We start from the raw sequence: 19499 nt of genomic DNA, 5'->3' as shown, positions 1-19499 counted from the left end.
TCAGGTTTGTGGTTCTGGATGCCTGTGTGTACTCGCCTGTGGAGCTCTTATTAGGACCAGGTTGGTGGTGAGGACATGTGTGTGGGGTGCTCCGGTGTGCGTTGTACCCCGTGTGGCATCTCATCTATCCCCCTATCCCTGGGGGTGGTGGGGGGTGGGCGGAGTGGCGATGATCATAGTGGACGCCAAAATACTATTTTGCGTGGGGGATTATCTGTCGGTCTTGTGAGAGTGGAGGCCCCAAGACTGCGGTTATAGTAAGGTTGGGGGGAACAAACCAAAGCAGAGCAAGGTAAAAATAAAAATAAAAGGGGCGACATTTATGTGGTGTGATATGGGATGAATTAGCTGCAATAGTCCAGCACAGGAGGAAGAGAAAAAAAAAAAAACAACAACAAAAAAACAGTTCCTTAAAACTGCCTCTCTTCATCGGAAGTGATCTAGATCTTCCCTTTGACAGTTGTGTCCGTGCCATGCATACCGTCCCTGGGCTCAGTACCTGTGCAAGGTCAAGTGACCAGAGTCTGTAGATCTCGTGTTGACTGTCCAGGAGTAGAGTTGTCCTCTGGTTCCCAGCTCTCCGGTTGACTTGCCGTCGTGGAGGTGGGATGTGAGGGTTGCAGTCCCAGTGCCTTAAGAACGATGGGGGCCCCTACTGGGGATGTGAGGTGGTGTGCAGTCCCATTGTGGTGGACGAGCAGGGCGCCAGTGTTTCCCCACCTGTAGGCAATGCCTGCTTGGCTGTCAGGGCTTACCTGCGTTGGGAGTCCGGCAGGCAGAGATGTATGCTCACCCTTGCAAGAAAACACAGGCCGAGGTGGTCAGGCAAGAATTCACCTGGCCTGTGAGTCGGTGCACGGGGGCTGTGAAGGATAATTCCGAGTCGCAGTACAGGAACGGATAAATAGGAGAATAGTCATGGGAAGCCAAGGGTCAGAGGAAGCCAGAAGTCAGAATAAACAAAAACACAAGCCGGAGTCAAGAGCAATCTGGAGAACAGGAAACAGCAAACCGATCACCAGAGTCAAGGAACTGACACTGCCTTCTGGGAGAGGCAGTGTTTTATACCTGGCTAATGAGGCCATCAGCTACAGGTGTGCTGAGAATGTTGGAACAGCCACAGAATAACGTCCAGCCCCCAGTGCTGGATACAAGGCAAGATACAAACTTCAGGCTGTATGGTGGCTCAGAGGAGAAACAGCAGGCCCAGGACTAAAAAGTACCCAGGTTCAAATCCCTTATTGGGCACTTCTGGGGTGACCTCGTCTGGCAGTCTGGATGTCGCGAGGGGTTAGGTTTAGCTGTCAATAGGTCGTACATGTTCCCCCAGGTTCCCCCCAGAGCTGGTTGGTGTGGAATGGATGCTGGAAGCCTTTCCTTCTTGTGTTTCATTTTATATTTTAACGCCCGTGGACCTCAGCTCAGCGTATTAAACACGTGTTATTTTCCTGGTGAGTTATATATATATATTTTTTTATTTTTATTTTTACGGACTGTAAGACTGTCTTATGATAGCTTAAATGCTCTATATTTATATATATTTCCTTTTCAGGCTTGTAATTGTGCTTGTCGGACATTTTTGTGACTGTGTATTTCTGTACAGGAGGCCGAGATAAGAGAGGAGGTCCAATCCTGACCTTCCCAGCACGAAGTAACCATGACAGGATACGGCAGGATGACCTGCGTCGCCTCGTGACTTATCTGGCCAGTGTTCCCAGGTAAGGGTATGTCTGTGGCATTGAGTGCTTAGTGGGGCCGTAGAAGGTTAATGCATGTTATACTTTCTGGGACTTTTCTGTTTAGGACATGTAACAATATGGTGACCATGTTTCTTATTATACGTTATAGCACAGAGCCCTCACTATATCTTCCTCATTACTTGTGAATTTGGATCCTTGATATGAAGGGCCATTACAGCATCTGTCAGATAACGGTCAACACCGTCCCTTAAAGGGACACATTTTAACAACTGCATCCTATAGAAATTGTTATAATGCCTGCAGTTCTTCCCCCCCCAAACCCCTCCCATTGTCCCAATATCTACCGCCAAAACCCAATATTAAACTATTTAGAAGGCTCGGAGCTTGGCTTCAAGTCAAATCTCCATCCCCTCTGGCTATGAGAGCTGGGAATCTTTCTTCCTGGCTCTCGTACCGTGACTACACGCACTCATGTGCAATGCCGTCACGGTCATCCATAGAGAATAATTGAATACAAGACATCCATGCGCCTACGTTCCCCAATTCTCCTCTATAAAGAATATTAGATCAGAGGGAGACTCGTCACTGGAGGAAAGGAGAGTATTTAATTTTATTTTCATTTATATCCAATTTATTTTTGTACCGGGGGGATGCACCAAGACGGTAGGTTTTCCTAAAGCTGCACCTTAAATGCCAGCATTAGATGTGAAATCAATACCTGACATTAGTGAGTATTAAATGCTGATACAGATCTTCTCCCACATCTCTGTGAATTGTAAACAGGGGTGTCTCTGATACAGACAATTCAGTGTCCCTCCCCTCCCGGCACTGGAACCTTGCTGAGAAGGAAAAAAATAAGAAAATCAAGAGATGGCATCAGATAGGAACTTGGCCGTGGCATCCATGTCATTCTGCGCCCGGTCTCTGTGTGCAATGGGTGACAGATCACGAACTGAGAACAGCCATCTGTCCCTGAGCGAGGGAGAGTTGGAGTCACATTTTATTAAATGTCTGTAAAACACATCGATATTAAATCTCTCTAATCACTTTGATATTAATTACTTTTATATGAAATATTTCTATAATGTATTTAAACTAAATATTTATAGATAGCATTTATATTAAACATTTCTACATTCATCCTAAATTCTTTTTTTGTGTAAATGGAGTTTTAATGACATTTTTGAGAGGTACGCAAACATAAACAGGAAGTGACTTTCTGAATACCTGTCGACCCTCTAAGTGACAGGAAGAAAACTCCTCGCCTTAAGTAACCGGCGTTCAGAATCTCATTGTAACGTATATATGTAATACATTGTGATATAGAAAATGAAGTCACTGAACAGGTACTCATTGAGCTTAGCGTGCACTAATAATGCAGTATTTATATTGTGTATTAACTCCCCCCTATTATTGAAATATTCTTACAATAACACCCCCAATTCTCATAATGTTTGAATGCATCCCAGGATCCCTTTAAAATATCTCCGATTTAAGGGACACTCAGACAATGCATGTCTCATTCTGTTTTCTGTCCTCCAGTGAAGATGTGTGCAAGCGAGGATTCACCGTTATAATCGACATGCGTGGATCGAAGTGGGACCTAATGAAACCTCTTTTAAAGATCCTGCAGGAAGCTTTTCCCGCTGAGATCCATGTGGCGCTAATTATTAAACCAGAGAATTTCTGGCAGAAACAAAAAACTAATTTTGGCAGCTCCAAGTTCATCTTTGAGGTACGTTACAACTGATGCCATTCCTTAAATTGCTAAATCTTTCAGTATGTGGCCCAAAACCTGCCGTCCAATGGGAATGCAGTATTCATGACAAATGAATCAGGTGTCAGTGATTCCCATCCCACCAGCTCTGACGCATGGGACAGTAGCTTCAGCTGCCAGGATTGATGCAGGCATAATGCTCAAAGAGAGAACGCGTAGTTCGGCACTCAGGCGCAGATACCATGAGTCAGAGAAAGCTCGCTCAGACAGTTTAAATATGCTTTGGAACATTTGTTTTAGCAATCACTCAAATTTGGGGAATATTTTTTTTTTTAAAAATGGAAAAGTGGGGCCAAGTTGTAAAAGCAGTCATTGTGGAAATCAATGTAGCCAACAGCAGCTTTTCACTGCTTTCCAGGGTGATTGATCCAGCTGTGAACTTTGCCCCACTTTTAGTTTGCAGCATTTTTATAAATCTTTTAGAATTTCACCATGATGTTACCATACGTGGTCAACAGCCAAGGAATTTACCAAAACCAACATTTTTGAGTCAAATCACAGGCTCCTCAAAGTAGAATATATAAAAAAACAGATTAACCAAATTTTTACTTAGACACGTGTATATGTAAATATTCTGCAATATAAGAACTGATTCGGGAGCTTTATTCATTAAACCAGGCTGGTCAATAAATGTGTGTTTGCTGGTCGGTGGGTCTGTACCTTGGCTGGTCAGTAGATTTGTGTCTGCTGGTGGGTTGTTCTGCACTGTGGCTGGTTGGTAGATGTGTGTCTGTTGGTAGGTGGCTCTGGACCTTGGCTGGTCGGTAGATGTGTGTCTATTGGTCAGTGGCTCTAGGTCTTGCTCTGTGTCTTGGCTGGTCATTTGTTGTGTGTTTTTGCTGGTTGGTGGCTCATTTGTTGTGTGTTTTTGCTGTTTGGTTGCTCTGTGCCTTGGCTGGTCAGTTGATGTGTGTGTTTGCTGGCAAATTGCTCTGCGGCTTTTTGGCTAATAATCGGGCCAGTCCAGCATTATAAATTTGCTCATATATGATTTATAAGCCAGTGACGTGGTCCTTATACTAACTCAAGTCTTGTCATTATTCAGACTAGCATGGTATCGGTGGAAGGTCTCTCCAAACTTGTGGACCCATCTCAGCTGACAGAAGAATTTGAAGGCTCCTTGGATTACAATCATGATGAGTGGATTGAACTTAGGGTCTCTCTGGAGGAATTCTTTAACAGTGCTGTCCATTTACTTTCACGTTTGGAGGATTTGCAGGAAATGTTGGCCAGGAAGGAGTTTCCTGTGGATGTGGAGGGTTCCAGGCGGCTGATCGATGAGCACACACAGTTAAAGAAGAAGGTGGTCAAGGCCCCCGTGGAAGAGCTGGACCGCGATGGGCAGCGTTTGTTACAATGTATCAGGTGCGGAGATGGCTTCTCCGGCAGAAACTGTATCCCAGGAGGTGCGGATTTCCAAAGCCTAGTGCCAAAGATCACCAGCCTTCTGGACAAGCTGCACTCCACGCGGCAACATCTGCACCAGATGTGGCATGTCCGCAAGCTCAAACTTGACCAGTGTTTCCAGCTGCGGCTCTTCGAACAGGATGCTGAAAAGGTGAGCAGCATAGTGTGTGCAGGGTAACATGTCCATATGTTATACATCTCAGGAGTTTTAATATTCTGTATGCATATGTGAGCTTTGAAAAATAAAATTTAATGTAGAAATCCACACCTCTTTATCCTGGGTGCCTCCATCTTAGCTCCCTGTCAATCATTGTTATAAGCTCCGCCCTTTACACCTGGCAGTCAGTATAGAGAGAGCCACCTTCATCTTAGCTCCCTGTCAGTCATTGTTATAAGCTCCGCCCTTTACACCTGGCAGTCAGCATAGAGAGAGCCACCTTCATCTTAGCTCCCTGTCAGTCATTGTTATAAACTCCGCCCTTTACACCTGGCAGTCAGTATAGAGAGAGCCACCTCCATCTTAGCTCCCTGTCAATCATTGTTATAAGCTCCGCCCTTTACACCTGGCAGTCAGTATAGAGAGAGCCACCTCCATCTTAGCTCCCTGTCAATCATTGTTATAAGCTCCGCCCATTACACCTGGCAGTCAGTATAGAGAGAGCCACCTCCATTTTAGCTCCCTGTCAGTCATTGTTATAAGCTCCGCCCTTTACACCTGGAAGTCAGTATAGAGAGAGCCACCTCCATCTTAGCTCCCTGTCAGTCATTGTTATAAGCTCCGCACTTTACACCTGGCAGTCAGTATAGAGAGAGCCACCTCCATCTTAGCTCCCTGTCAGTCATTGTTATAAGCCCCGCCCTTTACACCTGGCAGTCAGTATAGAGAGAGCCACTTCCATCTTAGCTCCCTGTCAGTCATTGTTATAAGCTCCGCCCTTTACACCTGGCAGTCAGTATAGAGAGAGCAGCCTCCATCTTAGCTCCCTGTCAGTCATTGTTATAAGCTCCGCCCTTTACACCTGGCAGTCAGTATAGAGAGCCACCTCCATCTTAGCTCCCTGTCAATCATTGTTATAAGCTCCGCCCTTTACACCTGGCAGTCAGTATAGAGAGAGCCACCTCCATCTTAGCTCCCTGTCAGTCATTGTTATAAGCTCCGCCCTTTACACCTGGCAGTCAGTATAGAGAGAGCAGCCTCCATCTTAGCTCCCTGTCAGTCATTGTTATAAGCTCCGCCCTTTACACCTGGCAGTCAGTATAGAGAGCCACCTCCATCTTAGCTCCCTGTCAATCATTGTTATAAGCTCCGCCCTTTACACCTGGCAGTCAGTATAGAGAGAGTCACCTCCATCTTAGCTCCCTGTCAGTCATTGTTATAAGCTCCGCCCTTTACACCTGGCAGTCAGTATAGAGAGAGCAGCCTCCATCTTAGCTCCCTGTCAGTCATTGTTATAAGCTCCGCCCTTTACACCTGGCAGTCAGTATAGAGAGCCACCTCCATCTTAGCTCCCTGTCAATCATTGTTATAAGCTCCGCCCTTTACACCTGGCAGTCAGTATAGAGAGAGCAGCCTCCATCTTAGCTCCCTGTCAATCATTGTTATTATTCCCGTCTTAGTGAATATGGATTTGACTTGTTATGATTTCTATTTTTGTGCCTTGGTGAAATGCAGAACTAAATGGTGCAGCGAACTGAAAAAATATATTGAAATAAAAAGTGCTAACTTGATTGAAGTTCTGCCACAAAGATTCCAAGCAGCGAAAACGATCCATTCTTAGTATTGGAATACACGATAAACATTTATTTTCTGTCTCTGTAGAATTGGCCAGAGAAGGTTCACTGTGTGTCATCACTTTATAATAAGGGTGAAATGTTTGTTCATCTGAAATCAAAAATTAAACATCATTATTTACCCCGATATTAAATCCCATGCAGAGAGCGTTTGGACACATGATGCCAGTTATGTGCGTTTACTGTAAAATCGTATTATTAATTTCATATGACTGAATCCACGTAAAACACAATAACCGACAAAATCAACGTCATTAACATACATTGTCGCTGACCGCGAACTTTTATGGTTATTGTTGCTCATTGCTTCCATTTACTGCGCACTAGCCTTTATAGGGATTAAAATTAACATATACATCCCGTTTGATACTTTATGGGAGAATCCCCCATGAGATCAGAACTAATATTTTATCAGCATTGATTCGCATGACATGCTGCTCTACGCCTGGAAATCATGTGACCACTGTTGCCTGATTTAAGTCTAATGAGCGTTTCTCTAACACTCTAACAACGCTCTGCAAAATGCAAGCACGCAATTAGGGGTTAGTGCTGATTATGTTGCCTGCATTCACTTGTATTTTATATGTAGAACACCTGCTTGACCCACTTTATATTTGACCATTCAAACTATGTTTGCCTCAGCGTCAAAACTCCCACACTATGCTCGTCTCTGCACCAAAACTCCCATACTATGCTCGTCTCTGCACCAAAACTCCCATACTATGCTCGTCTCTGCACCAAAACTCCCATACTATGCTCGTCTCTGCACCAAAACTCCCATACTATGCTCGTCTCTGCACCAAAACTCCCATACTATGCTCGTCTCTGCACCAAAACTCCCATACTATGCTCGTCTCTGCACCAAAACTCCCATACTATGCTCGTCTCTGCACCAAAACTCCCATACTATGCTCGTCTCTGCACCAAAACTCCCATACTATGCTCGTCTCTGCACCAAAACTCCCATACTATGCTCGTCTCTGCACCAAAACTCCCATACTATGCTCGTCTCTGCACCAAAACTCCCATACTATGCTCGTCTCTGCACCAAAACTCCCACACTATGCTCATCTCTGCACCAAAACTCCCATACTATGCTCGCCCCTGCACCAAAACTCCCATACTATGCTCGTCTCTGCGCCCAAACTCCCATACTATGCTCGTCTCTGCACCAAAACTCCCATACTATGCTCGTCTCTGCACCAAAACTCCCATACTATGCTCGTCTCTGCACCAAAACTCCCATACTATGCTCGCCCCTGCAGCAAAACTCCCATACTATGCTCGTCTCTGCGCCATAACTCCCATACTATGCTCGTCTCTCCACCAAAACTCCCATACTATGCTCATCTCTGCACCAAAACTCCCATACTATGCTCGTCTCTGCACCAAAACTCCCATACTATGCTCATCTCTTCACCAAAACTCCCATACTATGCTCGTCTCTGCACCAAAACTCCCATACTATGCTCGTCTCTGCACCAAAACTCCCATACTATGCTCGCCCCTGCAGCAAAACTCCCATACTATGCTCGTCTCTGCACCAAAACTCCCATACTATGCTCGTCTCTGCGCCAAAACCCCCATACTATGCTCGTCTCTGCACCAAAACTCCCATACTATGCTCGTCTCTGCGCCAAAACCCCCATACTATGCTCGTCTCTGCACCAAAACTCCCATACTATGCTCGCCCCTGCAGCAAAACTCCCACACCATGCTAGCCCCTGCGCCAAAACTCCCACACTATGCTCATCTCTGCACCAAAACTCCCATACTATGCTCGTCTCTGCGCCAAAACTCCCATACTATGCTCGCCCCTGCACCAAAACTCCCATACTATGCTCGTCTCTGCACCAAAACTCCCATACTATGCTCGTCTCTGCACCAAAACTCCCACACCATGCTCGCCCCTGCGCCAAAACTCCCACACTATGCTCATCTCTGCGCCAAAACTCCCATACTATGCTCGTCTCTGCGCCAAAACTCCCATACTATGCTCGCCCCTGCACCAAAACTCCCATACTATGCTCGCCCCTGCACCAAAACTCCCATACTATGCTCGCCCCTGCACCAAAACTCCCATACTATGCTCGTCTCTGCACCAAAACTCCCATACTATGCTCGTCTCTGCGCCAAAACTCCCATACTATGCTCATCTCTGCACCAAAACTCCCATACTATGCTCGTCTCTGCACCAAAACTCCCATACTATGCTCGTCTCTGCACCAAAACTCCCATACTATGCTCGTCTCTGCACCAAAAATCCCATACTATGCTCGCCCCGGCAGCAAAACTCCCACACTATGCTCATCTCTGCACCAAAACTCCCATACTATGCTTGTCTCTGCGCCAAAACCCCCATACTATGCTCGTCTCTGCACCAAAACTCCCATACTATGCTCGCCCCTGCAGCAAAACTCCCACACCATGCTAGCCCCTGCGCCAAAACTCCCACACTATGCTCATCTCTGCACCAAAACTCCCATACTATGCTCGTCTCTGCGCCAAAACTCCCATACTATGCTCGCCCCTGCGCCAAAACTCCCATACTATGCTCGTCTCTGCGCCAAAACTCCCATACTATGCTCGTCTCTGCACCAAAACTCCCATACTATGCTCGTCTCTGCGCCCAAACTCCCATACTATGCTCGTCTCTGCGCCCAAACTCCCATACTATGCTCGTCTCTGCGCCCAAACTCCCATACTATGCTCGTCTCTGCGCCAAAACTCCCATACTATGCTCGCCCCTGCACCAAAACTCCCATACTATGCTCGCCCCTGCGTCAAAACTCCCATACTATGCTCGTCTCAGCACCAAAACTCCCATACTATGCTCGTCTCTGCACCAAAACTCCCATACTATGCTCGTCTCTGCACCAAAACTCCCATACTATGCTCGTCTCTGCACCAAAACTCCCATACTATGCTCGTCTCTGCACCAAAACTCCCATACTATGCTCGTCTCTGCACCAAAACTCCCATACTATGCTCGTCTCTGCACCAAAACTCCCATACTATGCTCGTCTCTGCACCAAAACTCCCATACTATGCTCGTCTCTGCACCAAAACTCCCATACTGTGCTCGCCCCTGCACCAAAACTCCCATACTATGCTCGCCCCTGCAGCAAAACTCCCACACCATGCTCGCCCCTGCGCCAAAACTCCCATACTATGCTCGCCCCTGAACCAAAACTCCCATACTATGCTCGCCTCTGTACCATAACTCCCATACTATGCTCGCCTCTGTATCAAAACTCCCATACTATGCTCGCCTCTGTATCATAACTCCCATACTATGCTCGTCTCTGTATCATAACTCCCATAGTATGCTCGCCTCTGTATCATAACTCCCATACTATGCTCGCCTCTGTATCATAACTCCCATACTATGCTCGCCTCTGTATCATAACTCCCATACTATGCTCGTCTCTGCGCCATAACTCCTATACTATGCTCGCCTCTGTATGATAACTCCCATACTATGCTCGTCTCTGCGCCATTACTCCCATACTATGTTCGCCTCTGTATCATAACTCCCATACTATGCTCGTCTCTGCACCAAAACTCCCATACTATGCGCGCCTCTGCACCATAACTCCCATACTATGCTCGTCTCTGCACCAAAACTCCCATACTATGCGCGCCTCTGCACCATAACTCCCATACTATGCTCGTCTCTGCGCCATAACTCTCATACCATGCTCGCCCCTGCACCAAAACTCCCATACTATGCTCGTCTCTGCGCCATAACTCCCATACTATGCTCGTCTCTGCACCAAAACTCCCATACTATGCTCGCCTCTGTATGATAACTCCCATACTATGCTCGTCTCTGCGCCATAACTCCCATACTATGCTCGTCTCTGCACCAAAACTCCCATACTATGCTCGCCTCTGCACCATAACTCCCATACTATGCTCGTCTCTGCACCAAAACTTCCATACTATGCTCGTCTCTGCACCAAAACTTCCATACTATGCTCGTCTCTGCACCAAAACTTCCATACTATGCTCGTCTCTGCACCAAAACTTCCATACTATGCTCGTCTCTGCACCAAAACTCCCATACTATGCTCGCCTCTGCACCAAAACTCCCATACTATGCTCGTCTCTGCGCCATAACTCTCATACAATGCTCGCCCCTGCAACAAAACTGCCACACTATGCTCGTCTCTGCACCAAAACTCCCATACTATGCTCGTCTCTGCACCAAAACTCCCATACTATGCTCGCCCCTGCACCAAAACTCTCATACTATGCTTGCCCCTGCACCAAAATTCCCATACTGTGCTCGTCTCAGCACCAAAACTCCCATACTATGCTCGCCCCTGCGCCAAAACTCCCATACTATGCTCGTCTCTGCACCATAACTCCCATACTATGCTCGCCCCTGCAGTAAAACTTCCATACTATGCTCGTCTCAGCACCACCAAAACTCCCATACTATCCTCGCCCCTGCGCCAAAACTCCCATACTATGCTCATCTCAGCACCAAAACTCCCATACTATGCTCGCCTCTGCACCATAACTCCCATACTATGCTCGCCTCTGCACCATAACTCCCATACTATGCTCGCCTCTGCACCATAACTCCCATACTATGCTCGTCTCTGCGCCATGACTCCCACACTATGCTCGCCTCTGTATCATAACTCCCATACTATGCTCGCCTCTGTACCATAACTCCCATACTATGCTCGTCTCTGCGCCATGACTCCCACACTATGCTCGCCTCTGTACCATAACTCCCATACTATGCTCGCCTCTGCACCAAAACTCCCATACTATGCTCGCCCCTGCACCAAAACTCCCATACTATGCTCGTCTCAGCACCAAAACTCCCATACTATGCTCGCCCCTGCGCCAAAACTCCCATACTATGCTCGTCTCAGCACCAAAACTCCCATACTATGCTCGTCCCTGCACCAAAACTCCCATACTATGCTCGTCTCAGCACCAAAACTCCCATACTATGCTCGTCTCAGCACCAAAACTCCCATACTATGCTCGCCCCTGCACCAAAACTCCCATACTATGCTCGCCCCTGCAGCAAAACTCCCATACTATGCTCGTCTCTGCACCATAACTCACATACTATGCTCGTCTCAGCACCAAAACTCCCATACTATGCTCGTCTCAGCACCAAAACTCCCATACTATGCTCGCCCCTGCACCAAAACTCCCATACTATGCTCGCCCCTGCACCAAAACTCCCATACTATGCTCGTCTCTGCACCAAAACTCCCATACTATGCTCGTCTCTGCACCAAAACTCACATACTATGCTCGTCTCTGCGCCATGACTCCCACACTATGCTCGCCTCTGTATCATAACTCCCATACTATGCTCGTCTCTTGACACAGTCATTAGACAATTAGAAAGCATTTCCATATATTAAACTTGATTTTTATTTTTATTTTTTTATTTTAACCCCATAAGGACCAAACTTCTGGAATAAAAGGGAATCATGATATGTCACACATGTCATGTGTCCTTAAGGGGTTAAACGGCTTTTATTCGTGTCATCGGATATGTATAACAATGCGATAAGATAGTATAATAGGAGACACGCAGGTCTCGCAACAGTGGGAGCAGCCATATAAATATAAAGTGATGAACACCAAAACAATATTAACAAGTAGAAGGTAGTACAGTAGCAACATTGTTAGCTTCGTTACGGTACATGTAGTAAATATGCAAACATCTGTATCCTATAATCGGTTGCAAAAGGGTAGGTTTATCAATTCTGTGTGAGCCAGATAGTGACTGTGTAGTGTATGGACAAGATACGCCAGTCATCATAATGGCCGTGTACAGCCGAGGAGTATCTTTGAAGCGGATAGGGGCTATTATAACATCTGTGGTAAGGTTGACCTGAAGAAATAAGTCAGAGAGGAGACTCGTCGTCCTATAAATTATTGAGGGATAATGGGTTTCTATTGGGTCCCATTGCCTCGCTCGGGCCCTATTTTGTCGTGCGGGCGGTGAAATCTGTAGGTTCAGTCTATAGTGGAGGGCAGCAACGATTTAGCGGAGCATCCGCATAGCACCTGAGGCCCCAGCCCATCTTACCCTACTAATAGACTGTTGTTGAAACTAGTGTGCACGGGCAATGGGGACAATTTATTGCGTGGGGTCAGGGAAAGAGAGCCAGTGGTGTAGAAAAGAGAGCACAGTAACAGAAGGGGATATGGAAGAGAGAGAGGAGGGAAGAGAGAGAGAATAAGGAGAGAGAAAAAAAAAAAAAAGGAAGGGGGTGGGGGTGGGGGGAGGGAATTCGGGACCGAGGTGTTCCGCGTAATGAGGTGCCACTCGTCCAGGGGCGCAGGTGGATGAGGGGGGGGGTGTAAAGGGGCACCCTTCACGGGCCACGCCCCCGCCCATCCCCCCCACCCCGCCCCACCACGTAAGACAGCCACGGCCGCCACCTCTCGACATGCTTCTCCTCCATACCTATCAATGAAGCGTGGATCGATTCCGCCCTATATATCTCCTCCACTCTTTCCATCCAGAGACCGATCGTCGGGGTTACATCTTGCTTCCAGTGTAATGGGATCAGAGCCTTGGCGGCGTTCAACAGGTGTCGGAGTATAGATCTTCTATACACCCCGATGGTGTCTGGTGTAGAGTGTAGTAGAGCCACCTCTCTATCGAATCCACTGTCCGACCCCAGTATTTCCTCCGTTCGCCGTTTGATCTCGTCCCAGAATGGCGTGATGCGTGGGCATTCCCACCAGATATGCAGGATCGTTCCACGTCCCTCCCCACATCTCCAGCAAGTGTCAGGTACCGCCGGAAAGATCCTGTGTAGGCTGTCGGGCGTTCTGTACCAGAACGACAGGAGCTTATAATTAGTTTCCTGATAGCCGGAGCTAGAGGAGCATTTGTGGTGCAGGACCAGGATTTTTTCCCATTGAGTCGCGGTGAATGATATACCCAGGATGCGTTCCCAGCGCCGGCGAAAGGTGTCCGCGTTCTCCAGATGGCCTGTAAGGAGATGCTGGTAAATGAGGGACGTGGATTTGGCTAGGTTGGTCTGTCGGTCACAGAGTGTCTCAAACCACGTCAGGTCTCTATGTAGAGATTCTCTGTGTGGTAGGGTTTGGTAAAAATGTGTAATTTGTGTGTAGCGGAAGATTTGCATTGCGGACGGTTGGTCGTTGTCTATCAATTCCCATAATGGTATTACGCCTGTGTTATTCAGCAATCTATGGATGGAGAGGGATTCTTCCCCTCCCAGGATACTCCAGGATGCTGGTGGTAGTCCTATGTGTGGGTTATATGACAGCTGTATCAGCGGGCTCGGCGTTGGAGACAGTTGCGGTAGTCTTCTGATGGTGTCCCATGTTTTTTGTGTTTGTGCCACTGTGGAGGGGCAGTCATGGGGCGACATCGGAGGTCTCTTCGAGTTCCATACCGTAGTGAGAAGAGACGACCCCATGTGGCTCTTATCTAGTTCAATCCATTGTTTGTGTGCTGGATGAGTATGCCATTCCAAGACCCGTTGTAGCACTGTAGCATGATGGTATTTGCGAAGGTCCGGGAGTGCAGTTCCACCCCACGCTCGTGGCAGGCATAGGATCTCCTGTCTGAGTCTCGCCTGTCTTCCGCTCCACACAAATCGTATCATAGCGGTCCGGAGCGATTGAAAGTACGCCGTCGGTAGGGCTAGAGGTATCGTTTGGAAGAGGTATAGGATCCGGGGCAATATATTCATTTTCAGGATGGCTATGCGGCCGAACCATGAGATATATGGGTACGACCACGCCTGTAAGTCCCGGCTTATTCTTTGTAGCAAGGGTAGGAAGTTTGTCCGGTACATGTCTCCTAGATCCCTATTAAGGGCGATGCCCAGGTATTGCATGTGGTTCGGGCACCATCTGAACGGGAATTGGCGCTTCAGTGCGTCGACCTGCGCCGGAGAGGCCGAAATGTTAAGTACCTCACATTTAGGTATATTCAGTTTAAATCCCGATATCTCCCCGTAGGACTCAAATGCCGACATCAAGTGAGGTAGGGTGGTCTCGGGCTTATTGATGATGAATAAAAGATCGTCCGCATACGCCGCCACTTTGTGGGTGACGTCCTTGTTGGGAAATCCGAGGATCTCATTCGATCTGCGCACAGCTTCCAGGAACGGTTCAAGGGTGAGGGCGAAGAGCATGGGGGAGAGCGGGCATCCCTGCCGCGTTCCGTTCCGGATCTGAAAGGGTTCAGTGAGTGCACCGTTCACTCTTACTTTGGCGCTTGGGCAATGATACAGCGCACCTATCCACTTCATTATGTTCTCCCCAAAGCCCATCTCCCGCAGTGTAGCCATAAGGAATGACCAGTTTACCCGGTCGAATGCTTTCTCAGCATCCGTGGAGAGCAATAGGAGGTTATCATTTGACCGTCTCGCCAGATGTTGGATGGATTGGACTCTGAGAGTGCTATCTCTGGCCTCACGCCCGGGTATGAAGCCTGTCTGGTCTGGGTGGACTAATGTCGGCAAAAGACCTCCGATCCTGATGGACAGTATCTTGGTCAGCAGTTTTATATCTACATTGAGTAGGGAGATAGGTCTATAGCTGCTGCAGAGTTCGGGATCCTTCCCCGGCTTCGGGAGAACCGTGATGGTAGCAGCCAGTGATTCCTGGTGGAGTTGAGCGTCTCCGATGAGAGCGTTGAATGCATTAACGAGTTTTGGGATTAAGATGTGCTGACATTTCTTATAATAGTCTAAGGTGAAGCCGTCCGGACCTGGCGCGCGCCCTGTTTTAGCTGATTTGATCGCTCCTGCTACCTCCGCCTCTGTGATCGGTATCTCCAAGTCCTCCGATTCCCCTCGTTGCAATCTCGGCCCCATATAGGTCTCGATATAGTGCCGCATTTTTTCGTTTCTATCCGCTATCTCCTGTGGCTGCGTCGGTTGCGGAATGTTATACAGTGAGGAGTAGAACGTCCGAAATTCCGAGGCGATCTTATCCGGGAATTGTGTAGTAGTACCATCAGCTTGCCGTATTCTGTTGACCTGGGCTAGTCCCTGTGGACCTTTAAGCATCCTGGCCAGTAGCCTCCCTCCTTTGTTAGCATGCTGGTAAAAGAAGGCCTTCGAGCGTTGCAATGAACGATAATGACAGGTCGTCATGTGCGTCTGTAGCTGTCTCCGGGCTTCCAGTAATTCCGCGTATGTCGACTCGAGTTGTGATCTCTTATGTTGTGCCTCGAGTGTGGATATACGGTCCACAAGGTCGGTCATGTGTCGCTGTGATTCCCTCCTCTTTTTGGAAGCGATGTGCATTAGTGTGCCTCGGATAACGCTTTTATGCGCCTCCCAGATCGTGGTCGCGAGTTGGTCCTCCGTTGTGTTGAGCGTAAAATATGTATTGAGTTCCTCGGACACCTGTTCCCTGATTGTCGGGTCTAGTAGTAGCGAATCTTGGAGCCTCCATGTCCATGAGGTCGGGCGCATCCTTGGGGAATCTATCGTCAGAGTGACGGGGCCATGGTCTGACCACTGTGCAGCCCCTATCTCCGCTGTTTGAATTGTCGACAACCGTTCTTGTTGCATGAATATATAGTCTATTCTCGAGTAGCGTTTGTGGATCGTAGAATAGTGTGTGTATTCCCTGTCATCGGGATGCAGTGCGCGCCAGCAATCCACAAGCCGAAGGTTCCGTAAGGATTTCAGTATGTTGCGGAGGGCACCTTGGGTGATGCAGCTGTGTCCTGTAGACGAGTCAGCAAGGGGGTATAGCGGTACGTTGAAGTCGCCGCCTACAATCAGGGTTCCTTCCGTGAAGGAAGAGAGCTTAAGGAGAGTTTTGCGTATGTATTGAGCTTGATTGTTGTTCGGGACGTAGATTGTAGCGAAAGTGTATCGTCTATCGTGAATATCTCCCTTAAGGAAGAGGTATCTGCCATTTGCATCCGATAGACGGTCCGCTTCGCAGAATTGAAGCTTCGCCTCCAGGAGGACAGCCACCCCAGCCCTGCGGGCCGTGGGGTGGTTACTACAGGTGGCGTTGGGGTAGTGCTTGCTTTTTAGCATTGGGTCTGCGCCCTCCTTGAAGTGCGTCTCCTGTAAGAAGGCTACAGATATACGCCTAGCGTAGAGGTCCCGTAGGAGCTGCGTCCGACGTTCCGGGATGTTCAAAGATAAAACTCGGTATGGGTCGGGCTCGTAGGTCGCGAGGGGGCGAGAGGCCGCGGCCGTCCCCCGCAGCATCGTGGTCCGCACGGGCAGGGGGGGGAGCGGGGAGAGGGTAAGGGGCGGGGTAAAGAGAAAAATAAATAAATAAATAGGAGTTAGGGAAGAGCGTGAGAGAATGGAGGGGGCGTCAGTCACACCTTAACTCCCTTTCCCCTCCCAGGTGACGTTACCTCAGTTAGAGTTGAGAGTAGTAAACGGGGGTTAGAGTGCGCGCCTCAGATGAGAGACGGCAACTGCACCTAGATGTAGGTGCAGAGGAACCCTCTTAGAAGGGTGTTTTCGTGTGACCACTGCGGCAAGCGACAGTCGGGTCTGCCAGAGCAAGTCCAGCAGCGTCCAACTACCGATTCCCCGCGGGAAGGGTTTGTTCACACGAATATGTTCGGGGTTAGTGGGTGTGTCCGGTAAGCATCACCACCTGGGGTGATACCTCTCCCGTATGAAGAGGTAGATTAGGGTCGTGGGCAGCCTACGGGTGCTCCGCCACCTCGTCAGTAGTCAAATGTCACTTATATGGAATAGTGCAGTTAGCAAGTTGTGTCAGCGGTCCCAGGGGGCCTGGGTGAAGGGGGTCTTACGTCGTTTTTTGTTTGGGGTGGGGGAGTAAAGTGGGGACCAGGCAGGGGGCGAGCCTCACCTATATCACGGTCTTCTGTGAGGGCGGTAGGAGTCAGAGTAGATCGTCGGGTGTCGCCGGGGTGTGGGATGGGGTGGGAGTACAGCATGTTTGCGGGCTGGGGGGCTAATGTCCAGGAACAGGGGTGTCGGCCAGTCTAGTTGAGCTTGCTCAACGTCCATCAGTAGGTCCAGCATAGCCTGGGGGGTGTCGGGAAGGGGCCAGGCCACCACTACCAGCAGTAGCTCGTGCAGCGTCACCTGTGTGACAGGGGGTGTTAGTGGACTAGGAGACTGTCTGAACTAACATCAGATGCGTACCCAGGATGGGGAAGGCGTAGGTGTATCACGAGGGAAAAAGGCATAGCAGATAAGACATGTCATTTTTCACATTGATGCCTAAACATGGGACGACCGGGTATAGAAATGCAGATATACATGTACATGGTTAAATGCAGAAAACACAATACATTTCCCCCCCCCCCGCCCCATATAGCATGCAGGCCGAGAGTTGAGACAATAGGTTAAATAATAGCCTCCAGGTATTACATAGTTACCAGGGTTGTCCCTCCACTCCTGCCAACCCCCCCCCCCCCCCACACCCCTGTTATCTGTTAATTGTTCCCCTTTTTGCCTTTCCCCATGACAGTCAAGATTCCTCCTCGTCATTAGTCATATGTCAGTCACTTACATGGGGTAGTTTAGTTAGCAAGTTGTGTCAGTGGCCCAAGGGGACCTGGGTGAAGAGGGTCCTAAGTCGCCTTCTTGGGAAGTACAGCGGGGTCCTGGCGGGGGCAAGTCAGAGTAGATCATCGGGTATCGCTGGGGCGTGGGATGGGGTGGAAGTACAGCATAATTGCGGGCTGGGGGACTAATGTCCAGGAACAGGGGTGTCGGCCGGTCAAGTTGAGCACGCCCAACGGTCGTCATAAGGTCCAGTGTAGCTTGGGGGGCGCTGGGAAGAGGCTAAGTCACCACCAACAGCCGTGGCTCGTGTAGCATCACCAGTGTGACAAGGGGTGTTAGTGGTCTAGGGAGCTGGCTGGACTAACATCAGCTGCGTACTCGGGATGGGGAAGGCCCAGGTGTATCACATGGGAAAAAGGTGTAACAGATAAGACATATCATTTATCACATTGATGCCTAAACATGAGACAGCCGGGTATAGAAATGCCGGTATACATGTACATGGTTAAATGCATAAAACAAAAACCCCCCCCCGTAGCATGTAATCCTAGAATTGAGATATTTCCCTTGTTCCCCCCTCCCCCCCTTTCGTTTTTTTATTTTTTTTATTTTATTTATTTATTTATTTTTTGTGTGTGTTGTTTTTTGTGTTTTTTTTTTTTTCTTTGCTTTTTCTCTTTTTCTCCCCCCCTTCCCCCCCTCTTTTTATCATTCCTTTCCTCCCCCCCTTCCTTCCCCTCTCACCCCCCTCCCCTCCCTTGCAAAACTATATTAGAGCATAGTGATTCCTGTATGTCTTCCCCCTCCCCTATTCCCTTGCACGTCAAGCCTCACAATGCCCCCCCCCCACTCCCCCCACACCCACAGAGACCTGTAGCGGAGCGTCCTGCATTCCAGCTTTCAACCAGATGCGAGCAGGCCAGGTGTATCCGATAGCTTGGGGGGGCTCAGGTGGAGCGCTAAAGGTAGACGTCCCAGGTCTTGTGCCGGATTCAGCCAACCACTGCGGACGGCAGGACCCCTCCAAGTCAGTGATGCCCGACCCAGTTTCCCCTCCCAAAACAGCCCGGCCAGTTCCAGGAGGGAGAAGAAAAAGAACAAAAAAACAACATGGGGGCAATTGAAGGCTAAGTTACATTAGGGGAGGCATATGGCGGTGTTAGGCTCGTAACCCGGCCTCTGCAGTGGGATGAGGGGGCCCTCTGTCCGGTCCATGGCGGCAATAGCTGGAGACCCACTCCCATCCCCCACCCAAAGAGACAAAGGAGAATAAACAATAAAAGAAGGAGAAAACCATTTTCAGGTGGCGGGCCAGGTGCCCACCCG

General features: G+C 48.7%; 1 protein-coding gene across 5 annotated transcripts in view; it reads left to right on the top strand.

The window, feature by feature from the left end:
- Positions 1-19499, top strand: part of KALRN (kalirin RhoGEF kinase) — a 413233-nt gene that overhangs the window by 123205 nt on the left and 270529 nt on the right. For all 5 annotated transcript variants that reach the window (XM_063429172.1, XM_063429174.1, XM_063429173.1 and 2 more), the window contains exons 3-5: positions 1604-1718; positions 3243-3435; positions 4523-5035. In XM_063429172.1, coding sequence (XP_063285242.1) covers positions 1604-1718; positions 3243-3435; positions 4523-5035 — 821 coding nt within the window. The remainder of the gene's footprint in view (positions 1-1603; positions 1719-3242; positions 3436-4522; positions 5036-19499) is intronic.

The sequence above is a fragment of the Pelobates fuscus genome, chromosome 8 (genome assembly GCF_036172605.1).
Source record: "Pelobates fuscus isolate aPelFus1 chromosome 8, aPelFus1.pri, whole genome shotgun sequence".
Lineage (NCBI taxonomy): Eukaryota > Metazoa > Chordata > Amphibia > Anura > Pelobatidae > Pelobates > Pelobates fuscus.
Note: the sequence above shows the minus strand (reverse complement) of the source record. Positions and strands in the feature narration are given on the sequence as shown.